This window comes from Adiantum capillus-veneris, chromosome 19 (assembly GCF_014529385.1).
Source record: "Adiantum capillus-veneris isolate H3 chromosome 19, ASM1452938v2, whole genome shotgun sequence".
Classification (NCBI taxonomy): domain Eukaryota; kingdom Viridiplantae; phylum Streptophyta; class Polypodiopsida; order Polypodiales; family Pteridaceae; genus Adiantum; species Adiantum capillus-veneris.
This window is the reverse complement of record NC_140949.1, coordinates 96,071,010-96,092,806: the sequence shown is the minus strand read 5'-3', so window position 1 is coordinate 96,092,806 and position 21,797 is coordinate 96,071,010. Positions and strand designations below refer to the sequence as shown.

Below are 21,797 nucleotides of genomic sequence, written 5' to 3'. Positions count from 1 at the left end.
CCCAACGTATTTTCATTATTCCCAAAAAGCCCATCGTATTATGTATGTATACGGTTTCGTCCAAAACTGAGCGAAAACCAGTGAGCTGTTGCGCAGAGGTACTCGCCAACGAGCAGCAGAGAATACTGTTGTGCAGAGGTACTCGCCACAAAGCAGCAGGGAATACTGTCGTGCAAATACACTCGCCAGCTGCAAATACACTCGCTAGCTCTGAGTCTCAATCTGCTTACATGGCCCTTGAGGTCGACAACTCAAAGAAACGAGGGGAGACTTGAGTGCGATGTATGGGCATGGTTATGTGCAAGGCAAATGTGCATCCGCATAGTGCAAGATACATATTGATGCACGAGCTTTTTGTTGTTTGTATGTAAACAAGTGTGGTATTGCGGATACACAGAAGAGGAAAACCATGGCTGAGAGTAATGCAAATACATCAGAGAATAATGCTACCGTCTCTGCAACTCTTTCTCTTGGTGCTCAATTTGAATCTCTCGATGTGCTTCGTTCAAAGATTCAAGAACAAGCAATCAAGTCTCATGTGGAGCTTAGGCATGCCAAGCGTGATCGATCCAGATATACAGTTGTCTGCAAGGCAGAGGGATGCATGTGGCGCTTGCACGCGTCTTTGGTCTCTGGTGGACCTGGATGTATGGTCAAGGCATTTCATGATGAGCACACTTGCGGTGGTGCTACACAACTTGGAAACAAGGAAGCCACTGCTGAATGGGTTGCAACAAGGTATGTAGAGAAACTTCGAGACCATCCAATGTATAGGCCGAAGGAGCTCATGGCCGATTTTCGTCGAGAAGTTGGAGTGTCAATTTCGTACAAGGTTGCTTGGAAGGCGAAGCAACTTGCTTTGGGTATTATTCATGGTGATCATGAAAAATCTTATGGAAAGCTTCAGTCTTATTGCGACAAGCTTGTGGCTAGCAATCCGGGCACTGTGGCCCATCTGCTGAAAACCACTGAAGGTCGTTTTTTTCGAATGTTTCTTGCATTCGGAGCATGCATCACTGGTTTCACGCATTGTCGTGACTTTATTGGGTTGGATGGCACATTCTTAACAAGCAAATATCTTGGTGCTTTGTTGACAGCCACAGGGATTGATGCTATGGGGGCCTTGTTTCCGATAGCATTTGGTGTAGTAGATGCGGAAAATGAAGACAATTGGGTGTGGTTTTTGCAAAATGTACATGATTGTATGGCGAGTGTCAATGCGGTTACTTTTGTATCAGACAAGCAAAAAGGTCTTCTCCCAGCTGTGGAGCTAGTCTTTCCAGGATGTGAGCATGCATATTATATGCGCCATTTGGATGCTAACCTCAAGAAGAAATGCAACAATGGAGAATTTATTCGATTGTTTTGGGTAGCAGCTTATGCTAACACTATGAGCGACTACAAAGCGGCTATCGAGGGGATGAGAGTTATAAGTCCTGCCACGACGGAGTACTTATTGACCACTTCACCCCCATCTCATTGGGCGACGACACACTTTAAAGGAAAGCGTTATGGGCATCTTACATCCAACATTGCTGAGTCATTGAACGCATGGTTGCTTGAGGCTAGAGATAAGCCTATCATATCTATGCCTGATATCATTCGTCGCCAACTAATAGCTTGGTTCTATGCACGTGGAATGGAGGGAAAGAAGGCATGTGAGTCTTTGGGAGATAGAGCACAATTTGCATTGGTTGCAAACGTAGAGAAGAACTTGCATGAGGTTGGAAATAGTGCTCGGGAATACCGAATCTTGCCCTCTAGTGATATGGTTTTTGAGATCTTGACAAGTACAAAAACATGTGTGGTTGATGTATGTACAAGGTTATGCTCATGTAATAAGTGGCAAACATTTGAAATTCCATGTGCTCATGCTATTGCAGCTATTCTCTTCAAGAGAGAGTGTGTTCAATTGTATGTACATAAAGCATATGCTTTGCAGGCCTATTGTAACACTTATAGTGGTGTCATAAGTCCAATTGTGGATGCAAGTGAAGATGCTAGTGATCAGTTGAAACCACCTGCCACACGTAGGCCACCTGGGCATCCTAAAAAACTTCGTATTAGAACTGAGGATCGCTTCAAGGAAAAGCGTATTTTCACATGCTCTCGTTGTGGTGGTCTTGGCCACAATGAACGTTCTTGCAAAGCTCCAATTGCAGATTGAATATGTAGCTGGGATGTGGCTTCATTTTGTATGGGAAAGTCACAATGCGTGTGAGGACCTTTCTTTCTATTTTCTCGATATGTGGTTGGGATTTGGCTTCATTTTGTGCTGGAAGATTTGACTTGCCTTCATTTTGTGTCAAAAGCTTTAATGCATTACTCTCAGCATGTGAGGGATTTTCTTTCCGATTATAGTGAGGATTTGGCTTCATTTTGTATGAGGAAGCCATACCACATTTTCCTTGCGATTTTGCTCTATATGTAGCGGAGATTTGACCTGCCTTCATTGGGTGTTGAAAGCTTGAATGCATATGAACGATTTTCTCTCCAATTTGCTTAATTTAGGACTTGGGGTATTTTGGGAATTTTCAAATTATTTAAGGGTATTTTGGAAATTTTAGGTGTATTTTGTGGGCGGATTGGGAATTTTGAAAATACGAGGGGCATTTTGGGAATTTCATCAAATTAGAGGGGTATTTTGGTAATTTTCCCTTAAATATACTGGTACTGTCGGCTACCGAACTTTCTCCCTCTTTATCACGTGCAAAGGGGTTTTTTTTCATTTTGGACTTTAGCTTTCAGGTCGCAAATTGCGACACATGTAAAGGGCTTCCCCTTTCGTCATATTATGTTAGTAGATTAATAAGGTGTCACACTCCCATTTACAATTTGGAAAGCAATTGGTTGCAAGATTTGTTGTTTCCATTTTTACTTCGAAACCTAATATGCTTCCTTGGTTTCTTAAGCCCGGAGTTGGCCGCTTGCCATGATTTAGGCCATTACCCTAGACTCAAATCAACGGCTAAGAGCCTCACGTAAAAAAACTTGAGGGCGTTTAATATTAGCCTACCGCTGCCTTTTTTGTTGAACATGCCTGCATTGAAAAGGCGCACTTGTTACGACGGTGAAAATCTTCTTGAGGACTTCATCTAAAGTTTGTGCACCTGTAATAGAAACGGATTATGAACATAGAGAATAGCGGAATTAAGAAAACTATAGTGAGCATTTTTATGAGAATACTTTAAGAAAATAGAGGGTGAACTTGATTAGAGGTAGCAACATAACCATTATACTTAATTAACTTGGCATGAACAATACTTTACAAGAGAGAGAATTAGAGAACTTGACAGTATTTGAGGACTGGATTTATGTGGAGCCGGTCCCCAATCCAAAAGGCTTTTGTATTATAGCTTCTCCCATAAAGAGAGACTTGGTACAATACAAGCTTTGTATTCCTTGAGACCTTTATGGTGCAATAAAGATAGAGAGCTTCATGCACCACACTTATGCTTGTAACTTAGCTAAATGAAAGCATTAACTTGTCCCCGGCCTCAGTCCAAGACCTCAAACACCTTCAAAGGTGGAGAGAGCTAGCAGGGAATGAGGATACGGAAGAGGAAAAAGAAGTATTCTTACGAGAAAGAAATAGTCTCATACCATTACTCATAGAGCTTAGCATAGCATAGTAGCATAGTAATGGAGATGAATAAGATGGCTAACATAGCATTGAAGCATGGCTCTTGGTTGGATTTGCATTCCATAGCCAAGGTTGTTGGTGTAGGCTCTCAACTTTTCAAGCTTGGAGAAGGAGATGGAGTTCTTGCACTCTCACAAAGTGAGAATGAGCACATGTGAGAGTGTGTGAGCCCAAGCACACCCCTAGCTTGCTTTGGTCGACCCCTCCTTTGTCGTTCATCCTTGAATTTTATTAGACCCCTGCAAGCATAGCCAATCACATGCTTAGTGTATATCAAGCAACAAGGGTAGCATGTGGACAAGTGTCCTCCTTACCCCTTTGAGAGAGAGGGCTTGATAATGCCTAGATAATTATTTAAATAAACTAAATTCTCATTGGACCCCTTTAGAGGTCAACCAATAGGCTTTAGGCACCTTACGAGGGCAACATGGGGAAGAGCTTGACATGTGTCCTTGTTGCCTCTTTGGACTTGGCTTGCCTTGAGTGAGTGTGTGTATGTGTGTTCTCTCTCATGCCCCTACTTGTAGGGATCGCCCCCCCTTGTGTAGGTATGCATGTTGACTTTGGGAACATCTCACCCCTTGAGCACCTTAGTCATTAAGCCCCTCAAGCACCTTAGTCATAAAACATGACAAGCACCTTAGTTAGCAAGCATGACAAACATCTCAAGCACCTTAGTCAGCAAGCACGACAAATACCTCAAGCTTGGGCCGGGTTCCCACCTCAAGCTCACTTGCCTAAGGTCTTAGGTCTAAGGACTTTTAACACTAACCTTTGGAGGTCTTTAATGAAGCTAACCCTAAGGTCTTTCAAGCTTCATTAGCTAGCATTGCTCTTTGACATACCATCTCTCATTTGGACCCATTGACTTTGGTCCCATGCTAAGATAAATCCATAAGCACATGTCTATATTCTAGCTCTTGTTCCCATTTATTCTCCCACATTAAATGATCAGTTTAATATGAGAAAATCATTTGGGTTAGTTAGATATTAGATTTTATGACAGCACCTATAGCATGTCTACTCCAATCTCCATATCTCTTTTGCGTCCCCTCGTGCCGATTGTTGTGCTCACTGCGAACACAAGCAGCATGTGTTGGGGTGAAGGCATTGCACCTTTCCCCGGGGTCGGTTGCCCTGGGTTGGACGTCCAGTCATCCACTGTATATACATACACATTCCTTATCTTCATATACACAAAGAATAAGGATCTCCTCACCACATTCTTGGAGGTTGCTCCACCCGCACAATGTGTCTTCTACTCCTCTCCTCCCTCGCACTCCGCACGCACCGTGTATCCATTCCGCACCTAGCGCTCTCACAAGTGGTATAAAAGCTTTGGTTTCTCATGGGTGTAGTGTGACGATCAAGTCGACGGCTTTGCAACGACAAGCGTATGGACCGCAGTAGATTCAAGAGAAGGGAGAGAGAGTAGCTTGGCAATGTGTGCACATCACAGGTTTGTGAGCGGTTTTGCTCGTGTACATGGAAGCTTCTACGTCGACATTGTGTGTACACAAGTTGTAGTGCAAGGGAAGCCCAAATTGCAAATTTGAGCTTAGGCATGTATATTCATCTTGTATAGAGCTTGTGTAGCAATCCATTGCTGAATTTTGTAGAGAAGAAGAAGGAGCAAGAAGTGTTGCAACTCGTTTTTTTTGTTTTTGGCTAGTGAAATAATGTTTTTTACATATCTCTGTCATATGGAGTCGAATAGATATGATCCAGGAGTTTAGGTTGGGGTTTTGGCACATTCTAGATGCAATGGTCATGTCCATTTTCTAATATTTTGATCAAAATCAGGTGCAACAACAGCAAGTTTGTGCTGCGTTTTTGGGCCAAAAACGGATGTTTTTGACATATCTCTTACACCCATACTTGGATATATGTGATCCAGGAGTCTATTATGGGATTTTGACACGTTTTGGACGCACGGGTCATATCAAAATTTTGAAATTTTGAGCGTTGAATCCTACAGCAACCTCAACATATCAAAGCTTGGTAGTTTGATTCCTACATTGCAAAGCATTATGCGGTTTGCATCTATGGCTATGTATGGCACACTGTGGTGCTATTTGAGAGGGAACTCACCTTGCTTTTGTGTATACAAGTGATTCTTTGGCATGTGAATTTTGGATTGTTACACATTTGAACACGTTTTTGTACGCATTGTATGACTGTGTGGGGCAATCCAACGAGTGGTTTTAGCATGATTCTGTGCAATTTATGCTATGTATGCATTTGCGGATACAACTTGAACTAGGTATAGCTCGCAGGTACCATGTTCACAAGTTCACATCGTATTTCGATAGGTACAGGTCCATAGAGACACTCGTTCAGGAGTGAGCCAGTTTGCCAGGCTTTTGGCAGTTGATGCATACCAAATTGTGGATTTTGCTACTGAGACAGTGAGTGCCTGTTTTTCATACGGTTTATGGTTGACATTTTTTGAGTTTTTACTCAGTTTACAAAAGAAAATCTGCCAAATTTTTCCCAGATTCTTGCCATGTGTTATGCATATCTGCAGTTTTGCTCTCTGATGGTTTAGTGATTGAGTGTTTGACTCCCATTTTGACAGGTTTTGTCAGCCTTGTACACACTCTTGCAGGAGTGAGAGTTCCATATGCTCGTGTGGCTGCAGACTTTGCCAGTCCACAGGTTTTGTAGGTAGTTTCTCTTGTGGGATGCGTTTTGAGCTAGTTTGTTCACTACTTGCGTATATGGTTATGCACTTTACGCTTGGTTGAGTTTTTTTTTCTAGATTGTATGCCTGCAAAAATAGCAGCTTCTTATGGAGCTATTTTATGAATATGTGAGCATCAATTTCAATGCGTGTGATCATGGTTTTCATGATCGTGTAGTGGTCGAGTGATCCCCAGTTTTTGTCGTCAGTTTGACATGGTTTATGGTTGAGATTTTGCTTGAATTTTTTGCTCAATTTATAAGGGAGACTCTGCAAGATTTCTCCTAGGATTTCTTGCCATAGTTTGGTTTCTTGGCATCCAGTTAGCAGATATGTGTGATAGTTTAGAGTCGATAATGATGACTCACGAGAGATGACGTCTCGTTCTTGCCGATATATGCAATGTTGGCATTGTGGTCAGACAAGGAACATTAGCCACTGTTGTTTCAGACGTATGAGGCAGCAGTGGAGATCTATGCGTGATGCAGATGAGGTTTTGACACATGCTAGAGCGATGGGTTCATATGCCAATACATTGACGTCATGTTTTCCTTTAGCGTTCCTCCTCCTTACATGTCTTCTAGAGGTGACACACCTTCCCATTGGTTGCTAGATGAGGATGCAGTTTTCCACGTCACGTTGCATCATGAGTGGTTCAACACATTCTCTAGTGGGAGCTTTAATTGTGTGCACTTGGCTGATGGTTCAATGTTTGACATTGCAAGTGCAGGAGATGTTCCCAATGGTGCATCATATACGCTACACCATGTGCGCTATGTTCCTCAACTGAGATCGAGTTTGATCTCAGTGAGACGGTTAGTAAATTATGGGTGTCAGGCAGTGCTTAGAGAGCAGTCTTTCTAGATGCATTGTGGTTCATTAGTGATTGCCATAGGAGCATGCAGTGGCTTGGTATATCCTATGCATGTATCTGAGGCTCGACATATCATGGTCTTGGTTTTGTTGCTCGCATGCATTGAGCAAGAGACAATACTTGTCTCTTTCACGAGTGACCTTCACCATGCTCGCAAAACAGAGAATTTAGCTATGCAGGATGTCATAATAACTAACATCTAATTCTCCTAAATGATTTTCTCATGTTAAACTGATCATTTAATATGGGGAAGTACCAGGGGAGAAAAAACTAGATTATTAGTAAGGCTAGCAGGTTGGTCACAGTAGGGGGCCCATAGTAGGGATCCAAAGGGGTACCATCTGCAGAAGAAAAATGTGCAATGTCATCAAATATCTAATATCTAACCAACCCAAATGATTTTCTCATATTAAACTGATAATTTAATATGGGATAATAAACGGGAACAAGGGTTAGAATATAGACATGTGCTTACGGATCTATCTCAACACAGGGCCAATGGTAAAGGGGCCCAAATGAGAGATGGTCTGCCAAAGAGCAAGGTTAAATAATGAAGCTTGAAAGACCTTAGGGTTAGCTTCATTAAAGACCTCCAATGGTTAGTATTAAAAGTCCTTTTGACCTTCAGCAAGCTATGGTTGTACTTGAGGTGGGAACCCGATCTAAACTTAGGCAAGCTAGGGTTGTGCTTAAGGTGGGAACCCGACCTAAGCTTAGGCAATCTAGGGTTGTGCTTGAGGTGGGAACTCCACCTAAGGTGCTTGTCATGCTTGATGACTAAGGTACTTGAGGTACTTGTCACATTTGATGAGGAAGTTTCTTGAGAAGCTTTCTATGCATGGGTGGTAAGATGCTTGAGTAAAAAAGAGAACCTGCTCACTTAATGAGGAAGTTGCTTGAGAAACTTCCTATGCATAAAAATCTCAAAGTTAGGGGAATTCTAAAAGAGCACATGAGACACATGTCAGACTCTCACTAAGCTTAACCACATGGGTGCTTGAATGCTATTGGCTGGGCTAAAGAGGGATCCAATGAGCTTTTACTTCCACCTAACAAATATCTAGATATTTTCAAGCTCTCTCTCTCTAAGGGGTAAAGAGGACTCTTGTCAAAAGACTACCCATATGCTTGACTGCATGCTGGATGTGATTGGGTAAGGGGAGAGGGGTCCAATGAGCTTGTAGTAAGTAGAATTTTTGCCCAAAGCAAGAAAGGGGGGTGCTAGGGGGCAAGCTTGTGAGAGTGAAAGCCTACACCAACACTCTTGGCTATGGAATGAAAATCCAACCAAGAGTCATACTTCAATGCTTAAGCTTGCCATCTTCTCCATCTCCATTACTATGCTATTATGTATGCTAGCAAGAAGAGTAAAGATAAGTGAGGAACTACTTCTTTCTCCTATGGAATGTTTCTTCTTCCTCTTCCCTATCCTCATTCCCCGCTAGCTCTCTCCACCTTCGAAGGTGTTTGAGGCCTTGGGAGTGAGGCTTGGGATAGTTAATGCTTTCTTCAAGTTTATGTTATGTTATGTTTGTGATGCATGAAGCTTTCCATCTTCATTGCATCACCAAGGTCACAAGGAACACAAATATTGTATTGTACCAAGTCTCTCTTGATGGGAGAAACTATAATACAAATGCCTATTGGAGGGGGGACCGACCCCGGTCGTCAACTATTGTCATGTTCTCTAAACTCTCTCTCTTGAAAAAGTATTGTTCATGCCAAGTTAACTAAGTACCATGTTTATGTTGCTACCATCAATTAAGTTCACCCGCTATGCTCACAAAGTAATCTCTTAAAAGTGCTTCACCTACTTTCCTAATTCCGCTACTCTCAAAGTTCATAGGCCATTTCCATTACATTTGTATCAGAGCATTTGGTTTCTCTTTTCTTGCTTAAGAAGAGAGGTCCTTAAGTAGCCTATTAATGGTTGATTTTGTTAATTATATTAGGGTAAGTGGGACTGGGATCTATTATCAGTTTTGTTGAGCCCACTATGTGGGATACGGTGCACACCTCGGGAGCTTTGGACTTAATAATGGAGTCTATTTAGACTTGCCTATCGCTTTACCATTATTGAGCCATAAGAAGTCCGAAAGGAGCTATCCCTCGACAACTTCGCTATGTTAGACTCACTCCACTACTCTCTATAATTAACCAATTCGAGCCGTGGGTGTAGATACTTAAGTACCTATTTCCAAAGGCTAAGAGGAGTAGCAACTAAGGTTTTGAATTGCCAAAGCATACACTACGTAAACACGTAAGTTTAATTAGCATGGCTGACAATAATCAAGAGAGGAGAATGAACATCGATAACTTTGATTTTGCACATGAAGGTGCCAATGATGATGCTCCCATATTTGTTAATTATCTTGTCACTAGGTTGCAACAAGCTATGAGCAACCCCACTTTGCAAGCCGAAGTTACTCAACAACTTCGTGCTTATGGGATTTCCTTTCCTCTCAAAGAGGAGAGAGAGCTTACGATGTCGTGCTGTGACACGCACATAGTGGGAACACATGCTACAAGATCTATCTTGTAACTTTTTAGATACATAATTATATTTCCTATAATGTACATATGTATATGTAAGTATAACAATAAGCTTTCTATCTCATCCTATTATTTATCTCAAGGGTAAGGTATTCTTACTTTACCATAAAAAAGTACTATGGGAAAAGCGTCAATAGCTCCGCCTCTTTAACTTGGGGCCAAAAGCATTGATTCTTTCTTTCTACCATCTCATTATTATCTCACACCCTATCTTGATCCTATATCTAGGGTAATTTCCAATCTATATATATTCTATGTATTTTTCATATTTTTTCTTATATTTCTTTTTAAATAGCTACTAGGAGGGAATCAAATCCTAGTGGGACACTAGGTGGCATGATTTCAAAGATACACTTATTTTAATGCATTATTGCAAGCCTTGATTACAAAACTTTGTCAAGGAGCAATGTCATGATTTCATATGGCATGAGGTGTCCATTGGAATCAAATAAAAGTTTAGGCTAAGGGGACCACAAGAAGTCTTTTGCTGCCAAAACTGTACCCTATTTTAATGATTTTTTTACACACGGTTCCAATCTGAATTGGACAATGCAGAAGTCGTAGGTAATGAGCTGAAGTTTTTTCCCATATTTTTACTTTTTTATTTGGAGCCACGGTTGAGGAGATATAATCAGAATACTGGACCCCAGTCTGTTGCCCACATCATGCAGGGACAACTCATTTCCAACTTTTCTAGTTTCTGTTCACACTGGCTCTTCTCTTCTTGTGTAAACCCTTGGGGGTTCCCTTCACCTATAAAAGGGGACCTCTTCTTCCTTGAAAACCACTCAAGTATTTAAGCCATTGATGAGAGAAATTCATGAGGGAGTGAGTAGTAATGCCAAATTGTACTTAGCCATTAACATAGCCTAAGCCTACACTTTCTCCTAGAGGAAGACTAACCATTCTTGCATGCTATCCTTGGAAGATCAACTCTAATCAAAGAAGGTCTTGGACTTGGCGTATCAATCAAAGTTGAATTCTCCCCTCTTCTTCTCTCTCCATCAATAATGGTGCCGAAGGGTTTGTCAAGTAAGATGTGTTCTACATTGATGTTTTCTTGATTTCTTGTTGTTTTCTTTTTCATCTCTAATCCAACATATATATATATATATATATATAATCTCATCTCTTTAACCAAACCTATCTCTCTCACTCTTAGTAATTCATCCTCTCTGTTGGGGTATAAAGCCCAATGTGGTCGCCGAGGTAAGTGGGCAGGCCGCCAGGTATGTATACATATTCTTTTGTAAAAACCTAATAAGAACTCACTATGCTCTACACATTACAGTAGAGCGAGTTCACCATATCGTCGTGCTCTTCTTCTCTCACTCTCTCTCGCGTCGCACTTTCGCTCGTACTCCTTCAACTGGTATCAGAGCTTAGATCGAGGCTCGGGGCAGCATTTGAAGGTAGCCAGAGTCACCTGCTCAAATTGGAGTGAGATTCGACAGGCGAAGACACGGCCCCAAATCTTGTGGGTAAGCCCGAAGGACTTGGTGTTCTCAGAATTTCATTCTGAGGTCATCTCGACCACCGTTCGGCTTCGACAAAGATCTGCGCATGCCATTTTTGACTACGTGGTCTCGGCGGGTGCAGATCCGACTCTGCAATTTTGGGGTTTCAGCCTACGGTTGCAAGTGCTGAGGATATCTGCACTTCCAGAGTGCTGATTTGTGGCTATCTACACAACGAAGAACGGCTTACAGTTCTTGGAGGCGTTGTCAGGAGTTTTTTGGAGCAAGGGGTTGCGCATATGTACATACCCATGCATGGTGCATCAAATAAAGGATTGCCCATTTTCCAAAGCCAGGTGGTTACGTGGGGCCCACATGTGTACAGGTAGGACAACATGTACATAGTGCATCGATTTTCATTGTTACCAGTACTAGTGTGTTTTTTCTATAATAATGAGGAGTTGGTAGCGCGTAAAACTTCTCGAGGAAGCTATCCGCGGGCCGACGACATGAGGTAAGCAGGTGCGTCAGATGGCATCTAGTGGCATCAGGAGGCCGAATGGGGTCAATACTTGCACGTGGATGAGTACGGACACAACGTGGATGTTTTCTTGTGATAATTATGCAGAAAGGTCATCATGAGGACCATATTTTGGGGCCACTTCATGTGGTGGCGGGATGCATTATGGAAAAAAGTTGCGTGCCAGGTGTGTGGATGATGCAAAAAGGTGATAAATATGCACTGCGAGGTCAGTTTTTGGCCTGTTCGGGTCCGTTTGAGGTCATCTAAAAGGCCAAGGGTGCCCAAGTAATAAAGCTAAGTGTGGGAACTGAAAAAATAGAGAGAAGACCAGAAAAAACATGGAGAAGAGAGGAGGAATAGCCGCAGGTGTGTTTTTGGGGTTTTTGGAGCCTGTTTTGGCCGTAAACTGCTCATCCGAGGTCGGATTTGAGCACTTTGACATTGCAGACTGGGGTTTTGGGCTGTTCCGAACGCGATGGCACTGTCTATTTTGCCAAATTACTCACTCTTTTTTTGCTGTTTTTATGTGTAAGTTTCTCCTATGAGCGAAGTTTCTGCTCGAGTTTGTGATTGTATCTAGCTTATTCTACCCATAATGTGTGAGCTATTTGCCCCATTGGTGTTGGCCAAAGCTCTATTGTATCTAAACATCAGAAATTCTCCTCTTTTGAGCTGAGTTTTGTGTGTGTGTGTGTGTGTGTGTCTGTGTGGAGTGGGCAAGTGGATAGTCTCTCTCCTCTCACTCCATAGGTGTGTTCCCTGTCTCGGCCAGGGGTGTTGTGTAAGCCGAGTGGTGCCCCCTAGTATGTGTGTATATCTTCCCAAGAGTGTGTGTCGGGTCATTATAGAGGCGTTCTGTGTGTTTCCATCCCGCTCATAGCGTGTCACATACCACACGGGCGCACCTACACACAGACTGTAGGCGACATCCACCCGTTCATCAGGTAGCTTGTGTTTGCTGCTTGATATTCCAGATTTCATCCTGACATTGCAGGTACTTCCACATGGGATGTATTGTCAGAGATGATGTATGTCTGTTGAGGGTTTGCTGGCTGTGAGTCACGCAGCAAACAACCGCCGCAGCGGTTACAGCATACAGTGGGAAATTTGTGGATGTATGACTTTGTGGGAAGTCTATGTATAGTCAGATTTACTGCAGCCTTTGTTGAGGGTTGAGTGAGGTTTTATTGAACTGGGGGATTCTTGAATGTTGAGATCCTTTCGGTGATACAGGTCTTGGAGCGATCCCTCGAGCACCCTTAGATAGGCAGCTAGGATGTATTGACTGTGAGTTAGATAGTTGGGATTGCATCTTTGCTTTACTGCCATTGAGGCATTGTCGCAGTCTATGCTTACAGGACAGTGACAGGATAGTGAGAGACAGTACAGGTGCAGGACAGGTTTACCCACAGCTTACAGTGTTAGAGAGCCAATGGTTTTTTAAGCTGTTTTTTTGGTCTGTTTTTTAGTACACCAGAGCCATTTTACAAAGGAGACTTTGCCGAAATTTATGCAGAATCTGAAGCTTTCTTGGTTCATTTGACAGGTTGATATTGGTTCAGAGGTCAGTTTACAAGGGAAACTCTGCCGAATTTTTCCTAGGAAAGTAAACTACTGTGAAGCGTAGTTATGGCTGGATCACAGGACACTACTCTTTACAATATCAAGAAGCTGGATGGAACCAATTTCCCATTGTGGAAGAAGCAGATTTGGCACGTGTTGGTACAAAAGAAGCAGATAAAACCTATAAAGCTCAAGGGGATAAAACCAGAAGATATGGACAAAGATGAATGGAGCGAAATGGATGAATTGGCACTTTCTACCATTATGCTGACTTTGGCAGAAAGCGTTTACTTCAATGTAGCAGACGAGATGTCGGCTTATCAAGCATGGATAAAGCTAAGTGATCTTTATGAGAAGCAGAGTGCAGCTTCACAGGTATACTGGCTTAAGAAGCTTGTTGACTTGAAGATGAAAGAAGGGACACCTATGTCCAATCATCTGAATGAATTCAACACAATCTACAGTCAATTGTCAGCTCAAGGTGTCAAGTTTGATGAACCTGTTAGAGCTATGTTCCTGTTGATCACATTGTAGGAAAGTTGGGACACTTTTCGCACAGCTTTGAGTAATTTTGCACCTCCAGATGGTTTGAACATAGCAGGTGTAGAAGGAAGTCTGCTTACTGAAGAAACCAATAGAAAGACAATGGACAAAGGCAAAGGAACAGCCTTAGGTGTCAGGGGAAGGACCAAAGAAAAGTACAAAGGTGGAAAGAGGAATCAGTCTCGTAGCAAGTCCCGCAGTGCTAAAGGCAAGAGTGACATAGAATGCTACCATTGTGGCAAGAAGGTTCACATGAAAAGAGACTGCAGAGAATGGAAAGCAGAAAAAGTCAAAGAGAAAGCTGAAGACCATGTTGAGAAGAACAAGTCCTCAGTGAAGATTCAAGAAATAAATGTGACAAACACTGTTGCAGAGGATGACAGTTTAGTGTCAGGAGACATCTACTTCTTGAAGAATACAATGGACTCAGCTCTTCTTATAGCATCTGATGGAAATGCACTGAGTGACTGGATTATAGACTCAGGGGCATCACTTCATGTGTCTCCAAACAAGGAGTGGTTTACCTCTTATGTGACCACTAAAGATCATGTTCGGCTAGGCAATGGGCAAACATGTGAGATCTTAGGTGTTGGAGATGTTCAATTGAAGTTTCAGAATGGCTCTTCTTTCATGCTGAAGAATGTGAGACATGTTCCCGCAATTACAAAGAGCTTGATCAGCACAGGTTTACTTGATGATGCTGGCTACGTCACCACTTTTGGACAGAACATGTGGAAGATATCCAAGGGTTCTATGACAGTAGCACATGGAGTAAAGTCTGGAGGACTTTACATGATTTATGTATCAAATGTCTCTAAAAATGTAATCAATGTTAACCGAGCAGCCGAACGTTTCTTTGTGGCATAGCCGGTTAGGACATATGTCCATGTCTGTATGGTAAGCAAACACAACAGCCACATAAGCATAGAAACAGTAGAAGAGATACACAGTTGGCACTTGTTCATAGTGATTTGTGTGGACCTATGCCTAACCTATCTCTAGGGGGAGCTTCTTACTTTATGAAATTTATAGATGATTACTCGAGGAAAGTATGGGTTTACTTTCTGAAGCACAAGGATGAAGCATTTAGTGTTTTCAAAACGTTTGTGACACTTGTGGAGAATCAGAGTGGCAAGAAGCTTAAATGCTTACGCACTGACAATGGTGGAGAGTATGTTTCAAAGGCCTTTCAGGAATTTTGTGAGTCAAAAGGTATAAAACGTGAACTTACTGCTCCTTACAATCCTCCTCAAAATGGTGTTTGCTGAGAGGATGAATAGGACCATACAAGAGAAGGTCAAAAGTATGTTGTCTAATGCACAACTGCCAAATGGGTTTTGGGCTGAAGCTGTATCAACAGCTGTTCATCTTGTAAATAGATCTCCTAGCAAGGTTTTGCAGAAGGATTCAGTGCCAGAGATGGTATGGTCAGGCAAAATGCCCTCATACAAGCATCTCAGAGTCTTTGGCTGTGAGGCATATACTCACGTTCCAAAGGAATTTAGGAACAAACTTGAGCCAAAGAGTAGAAAGTGCATCTTTCTAGGCTATGGTAATTCTAGTGAGATGGGGTACAGACTTTGGGATCCCGAATCCAGAAAGGTTGTCCGCAGCAATGATGTTCACTTTAATGAATCCAAATATCATTCTAAACCAGAGAGGGTTGAGGAGATTAGAAGAGTTGTCTTCCAAGAAGATGGACCTGCACGTGCAAGACAAAATGTCAGGGCTCAAGAGGAGCAAGGACAGGATAGAGTGGAACCACAAGTTGTGGCTGAGCCTAAGCCACCTATTGTGCGTAGATCTGGACGTATCACGCGACCTCCTGATAGGTTTGTTCCATCTATGAACTATGTCATGTTGAATGATTGCAATGAGCCTTCATGTTACAAGGAAGTAGTGCAAATGAAGGACTCCGGGAATTGGCAATTGGCCATGCAGTCAGAGATGACAGCTCTGCATAAAAACCAGACATGGAAGCTAGTTAAAATACCACAGGGCAAAAAGGCTCTACCTTGTAAATGGGTTTATAGGTATAAGATTACCGCTCATGATAGTCAACCAAAGTACAAAGCAAGGCTTGTTGCCAAAGGCTTTAAGCAAGAACAAGGCATTGACTATGATGAAGTCTTCTCTCCGGTGGTCAAAATGACTACATTGACATGCTTTCTTGCATTGGTTGCCATATTAGATTTGGTGTTGCACCAAATGGATGTCAAGACAGCGTTCTTGCATGGTGATTTAGATGTGGAAATTTACATGCAGCAGCCAGAAGGGTTTGCTGAGAAAGGCAAGGAAGATTGGGTATGCCAGTTGTTAAAGAGTCTTTATGGCTTAAAACAATCACCGAGGGCATGGTACCATAAATTCCACAAGTTTATGCTTTCTCAAGGCTACAAACGTAGTGAGTTCGATCACTGTCTATATACAAAGAAGGCTAAGGATGGCAATTGGATGATCCTTATTTTGTATGTGGATGACATGTTGATTGCTGGCAAGCACTTGGAAGAAATTTCAGCTTTGACGTCAAAGATGGCAAAATCGTTTGACATGAAAGACATGGGTGAGGCAAGTCATATACTTGGTATGCGCATTGAGAGAGACAGATCAAAGAAGTTGATTTGGTTATCTCAAACAGAGTATATTGACAAGGTTTTGCAACGTTTCAATATGGAGAAGGGAAAGGCATTGAGTGTTCCATTGCCACCATATGTGAAACTTAGCAAACAAGATTGTCCTGTGTCTGAGGAAGAACAGGTTGAAATGGATAAGATTCCATATGCGTCTGCAGTGGGTAGTTTGATGTATGCAATGATTGCTACTCGCCCAGACATTGCATTTGCAGTGGGAGTAGTAAGTCGATACATGTCAAACCCAGGCAAGAAACATTGGGAGGCAGTGAAAGGAATATTGAGATACCTGAAAGCTACAAAGAGTATGCGTATATGCTATGGGAGTCAGGAGCTAAGTGTAAAGGGTTTTACAGACTCAGATTATGCAGGTGACTTAGACAACCGAAGGTCTACGTTAGGGTATGTCTTTACATTGGCTGGTGGAGCAATATCATGGCGTTCTAGATTACAAGATTGTGTTACTCAGTCTACTACAGAGGCTGAATATGTTGCAGCATCAGAGGCATGCAAAGAATCAATTTAGCTTAATCGACGAGTAACAGATTTGGGAATCAAAGAACAGATGCCTGTGTTATATTGTGATAGTCAAAGTGCTATACAATTGGCTCGCAATCCAGTTTATCACTCAAAGACAAAGCATGTGGATGTGAAGTATCATTTCATCAGGGAAATTCTCGAGGATAAACAACTTCAGCTTGTCAAAGTTTACACCACAGAAAATCCTGCTGATCTACTTACAAAAGGACTTCCCTCAGAGAGCTTTGCGCATTTTCGCAAGCAGTTAGGTGTAGGGTAGTACATCACTTCTCTACATCTCTTGTATATTAGCTTGTATAGTAGCTTCTCTCACACTTAAAGTACCACATTGGACTTTAAGTGGGAGGTTGTTGGGGTATAAAGCCCAATGTGGTCGCCCAGGTAAGTGGGCGGGCCGCCAGGTATGTACACATATTCTTTTGTAAAAACCTAATAAGAACTCACTATGCTCTACACATTACAGTAGAGCGAGTTCACCATATCGTCGTGCTCTTCTTCTCGCACTCTCTCTCGCGTCGCACTTCCGCTTGTACTCCTTCACTCTCTACAAATTTTAGGTTCTCCTTGCCACAGGTACATCTTTCCCCGTAGTATCCTTATTGCCTACGGGCAAGAATAGAGCTTGGGAGGAAAACTCTCTTCTCTTCTCTCATATCAACATTTTTCACATACTAGAGTTATCATAGATGAATAATCCACATGATGATAATTTCTATCGCTTTCACTCTGTATGATCTATTAGAATTAACGTATGGATTAGCCGTAAAATACACTTTCAACAACGTATAGTGTTTCTCTTTGGCCCAGAAAGACTCAATGAAATACTTCTATCACCGGATCCCATCATACTACCTCTCATAGACTATAACTTTTCTTTTGACGTAAGCATAGTTATCTTGCTATGAAACAAGAGGATTTGTACACACAATTAATCCCAATCACTAGACAAAATATATATATTATGGTAAGCACAAAACTACAATTCCAAAGAACAATTCGTAGCCTATTTGGTTAGCCAAGATTGAATTCCATTAACTCATCTATTAACCCTTTCATACTACCCATGATACGATATGACCATAGCCCTGATGTTTTCATCTTTGTGTTATTTTGACATTCTCTTTTGTGTTCTTTCTTTGTGTGTGTGAGTGCAAGAGAGAAAGAGTGGGGCTTCTTTGATCGCACTTCTTTCCAAACCCTAGTCTTCATGGCATCTATGGTTTAACCCCTTCATATAGTTTTTTGGAGTTCTCTCACAAACTCTCATAGCCATAAGCCCGGTGCTTTCCCGGCAAGACCGCAAATTTCTCGACATATTTTTGGTGAACCCAATGTGAAACTGCCAAGGTGAGAGTTTGTGGGTAACCATGGGTGATCATGTTGAGCAACACGGTATGCATTTTGACCCATCAACAATGCAAATGTTTCAAGCATTTGCAATGTTCATGCAACAACAACATGCTACTGAAAGAAGGGAGATTTCAGCAACAAAGGCCATACAAGCGATCGTCAACAGAATGGATCATTTCAATGGCAAAGATATAACCAAGTACTTACGCGAGTATGTGAAGGAGATGGAGCTGCATCGCGTGTCAGAAGGTGACATGATTCAAAGCTTTGAGCTAGTTGTTGCTCCAGAAATTAGGGAACATGTTAGGGGAATTAAAGATGGGCATGGGAGAAACTGGGAAGAACTCAAAGTAGCTTTGAAGAAGGAATATTTCATGGAGGACTCTGAGAGAGTAACCAAAAGGACATTCTTAGAATGGGTAGTCAAGCCAAAGCAAGGACTATGAATAACAGAGCTACTTAGGGAATTTGAGCGGCGCTATGCACAACTCACCAGGACAGAAAGGGCCACACTAGATGTAGAGAAGACATATCTTTTCTTACAAGCTGTAGGTAAAGAGTTTCAAAAAAATTTGGAGCTTCTTCTTGAAGATAAAGATGCTGAGAAAGGACTAAAGACCGACTGGAATGAGGTTGAAGGTGCTGTCTCACTGCTTGCCAAACGACAAAGAAGAAGGGACAAGATGGTAGTAACACTACAAGTCCTTCCACCTCAACTTCTGACAAAATGGTAAAACCTACTTTTATCGCTCCTAAGATTGATGAGTCCATGCTAGACGAGCTTGTGAAGGGAATGCGTGACTTGAAGGTGAAGCTTGCAAAGCTTGAAGAAAAAGGCCAATCATCAGGGCCACTTCCTAAGCAAAGACAACAGCCCAAATAAGGGTTTGTTAATAGATGTATTTGGTGTGATAGTACAGACCATGTAAGAAGGGATTGTGATGATTTTAGTGATGCTTTGTCAAAAGATATTGTTTTTTTTAAGGATGGTAAAATCCACTTAAGAGAGACAGGTCTACCCTTGAGAACTAACTTTGGGAAGGGGGGAATGCAAACCTTAGTTGAAGATATGGCAACTAAGCATGCCACCTCTTCAGTTGAGGCAGCTACTTATGGAGTAAAAATTGAGCATCTTAGTGATGAAGAGGTGAGTGACATCATGGTCAAATTTGGCCAAATGTCATGCAATTAGCTAAAAAGGGAAAGCTTACAAAAGAGATTCTACATGAAGCAGGTGATTGCATACGTCTAGAAATAGGATGGAATGATCCAGTGGACTCATTGTCAGTGCATGCCTACATTACAAAATGTCAACAAAATGAGGTGATTGTAGTAGAGAAGCGCAGACATGAGAATACTGAAGAAGGACCATCAAAAAGAGCTTCTATAAGTGGGGGAAGAAGTGACTCAATGCCTTCTCAAACACTCTCAACACAAAGAGCATCTCCACCTGAAGTACTCATGGAGGAGTCTACAATAGGAAAGAAGAAAGAGCCAACAAAAGGTAAGACAAAAGGCCCAACTTATAAACTACAATCTGATATTGAGGTTGCTAAAGATTTAAAGAAAGTCTTGGAGGAAAGGATCTTGAATAGCAAGATTGAGTTTACTCTGAGAGAAGTTCTTGGCATTGCAAAGCGTGAATTCCATGAGGAGATCATTGACATCATCAAGAGGAAGAGGCAAACGCTTGCTGAAGTTTCTCATCCACAAGTTGAAGGGGAAACCTCGAAGACACAAGGGATGCAGCTGCAAAATAAGGAGGATGATGGAGCTGTGGTAGGATGCTACCAATCTAGTGGAAGAGTGAAGCAAGTGTATTTCTCAAATGATGATGAAGAAGTTGAAGATATTCCTAGGAGCTACTATTCACGAAGTCACTGGGCAAGTGCTACTACAGAAACTTTGGTCAAGGTAGGTGACCTTGAAGAGCCATTTGTTGCCTTGATTGACCATGGTTCAGAAATAAACATAATTTCAAAGAGTCTCTACAACAAGTGCAAATGGCCGATACACACAGATCATGGTTGGATGGTGAAAGTGGCAAACAATTCATCCGGTGAATTGTATGTAGCATGTCAAGGTGTGAAGGTGACAATAGGTGATGTAAAGATTGACCAAAACTTCTTTGTACAGGATACATCTTCATATCATCTCATCCTTGAACAATCCTACATTGTGGAAGTTTGAATGGAAACAAAGGTAATGGATGATGGTTCAACATATGCTAGGATACGTAGCAAAGATGGTAAACGAGCTGTCCAATTTCTCACAGTTTGTGTTAACCATGAAAGTGTTAAGTATGGAGCCTGATTTACCCTTGTAATTTTCTGTGGTAAAAGCGCACATTTGTAAGGCCCCCATTATGAGGAGAAGCCATTGTGCGTAAAGGAAAATCACTCGCCGAAAACGAAAATTTTCACGGCCAAAAATCAGCGGCAACTTTTCTCCGGAATATTCCTTTTCGCCAGAATATTATGGCTGGACGGCGGCCGGAAAGTGGTCGGAAAACAACCGTCGGTTGGCCGGTGGCCGGTGGCCGAATTTAAAAGCGGACTTGTCTTCTCAAGGGCGGCCACACATGGGCGGATTGGAGGGTCCGATTTGGAATTATCTACACAAGAGCGGCTACACATGGCTGCCTCTCATGAGAGAGGGCATCCCTTTTGGCCTATAAAAGGAGGCCATTTCTACACACATTATATAGTGTGAAGTTGATGCAACAAGGTGAGTGTGAGGTGGTGAGAGTGAAGCAAGGCGGGAGCTCCATTAAGGGTATAATCCCTTTGTAAACTACTTCTTGTTTTGAAGTACTAAAGCCATTGAGTGGCTGCTTTCCCGTGGACATAGCCCACATTGGGTGAACCACGTATATCGTGTGTACTCTCTCTCTCTCTCTCTCTCTCTACTCTATAATCTCGTGTATGTAAATCTGTCTCTCTCCATTAAGTAATCTACTCAATTATCTATTTAGCTACGTCTTATTTCCTAACAGAAAGAAATCGTGACAACCTCAAAGAACATCCTCTACCAAAGGTGAGCAAAGAGTTTCATGATCATAGAGAAATGATGGGTTTTGGTCAAGTACCATTGTAAAGCGAGATTGCAGTGGTACAGAAAGAAAAAGGGTCTCGCCTGATCCAAAAATAGGTGAAACTTTTTCAACGGGCTCCTTGGTAACAAGGAATGGATCAGTATGTTTTACAAAACTTGAAGATTTGAAGAGATGTGAGAGGCAATATGTGCATAATGTACAAATAGGCATGAAAAAGAGTGAGTTGCTAGAGCCTACTGAAAATGTTTTGGGTTTGTGTGAACAAGTTTCTTTTGTAAATACTATGGGTGAGCTTGATGCTATAATAGGGTCTAGTTTGCATCTTGAAAATGAAGTTGTGGAAGTTTGCTCTATGGAAATGTATCAGCAATAGAAGCCTTTAA

General features: G+C 42.0%; 1 protein-coding gene across 1 annotated transcript; it reads left to right on the top strand.

Moving 5' to 3' along the window:
- The first annotated feature begins 409 nt into the window (after positions 1-409).
- LOC147434506 (uncharacterized) lies at positions 410-2,167 on the top strand. The gene has a single exon (XM_086489638.1). The coding sequence runs from the start codon at positions 410-412 to the stop codon at positions 2,165-2,167; it is 1,758 nt and encodes a 585-aa protein (XP_086345764.1).
- Positions 2,168-21,797: the final 19,630 nt, after the last annotated feature.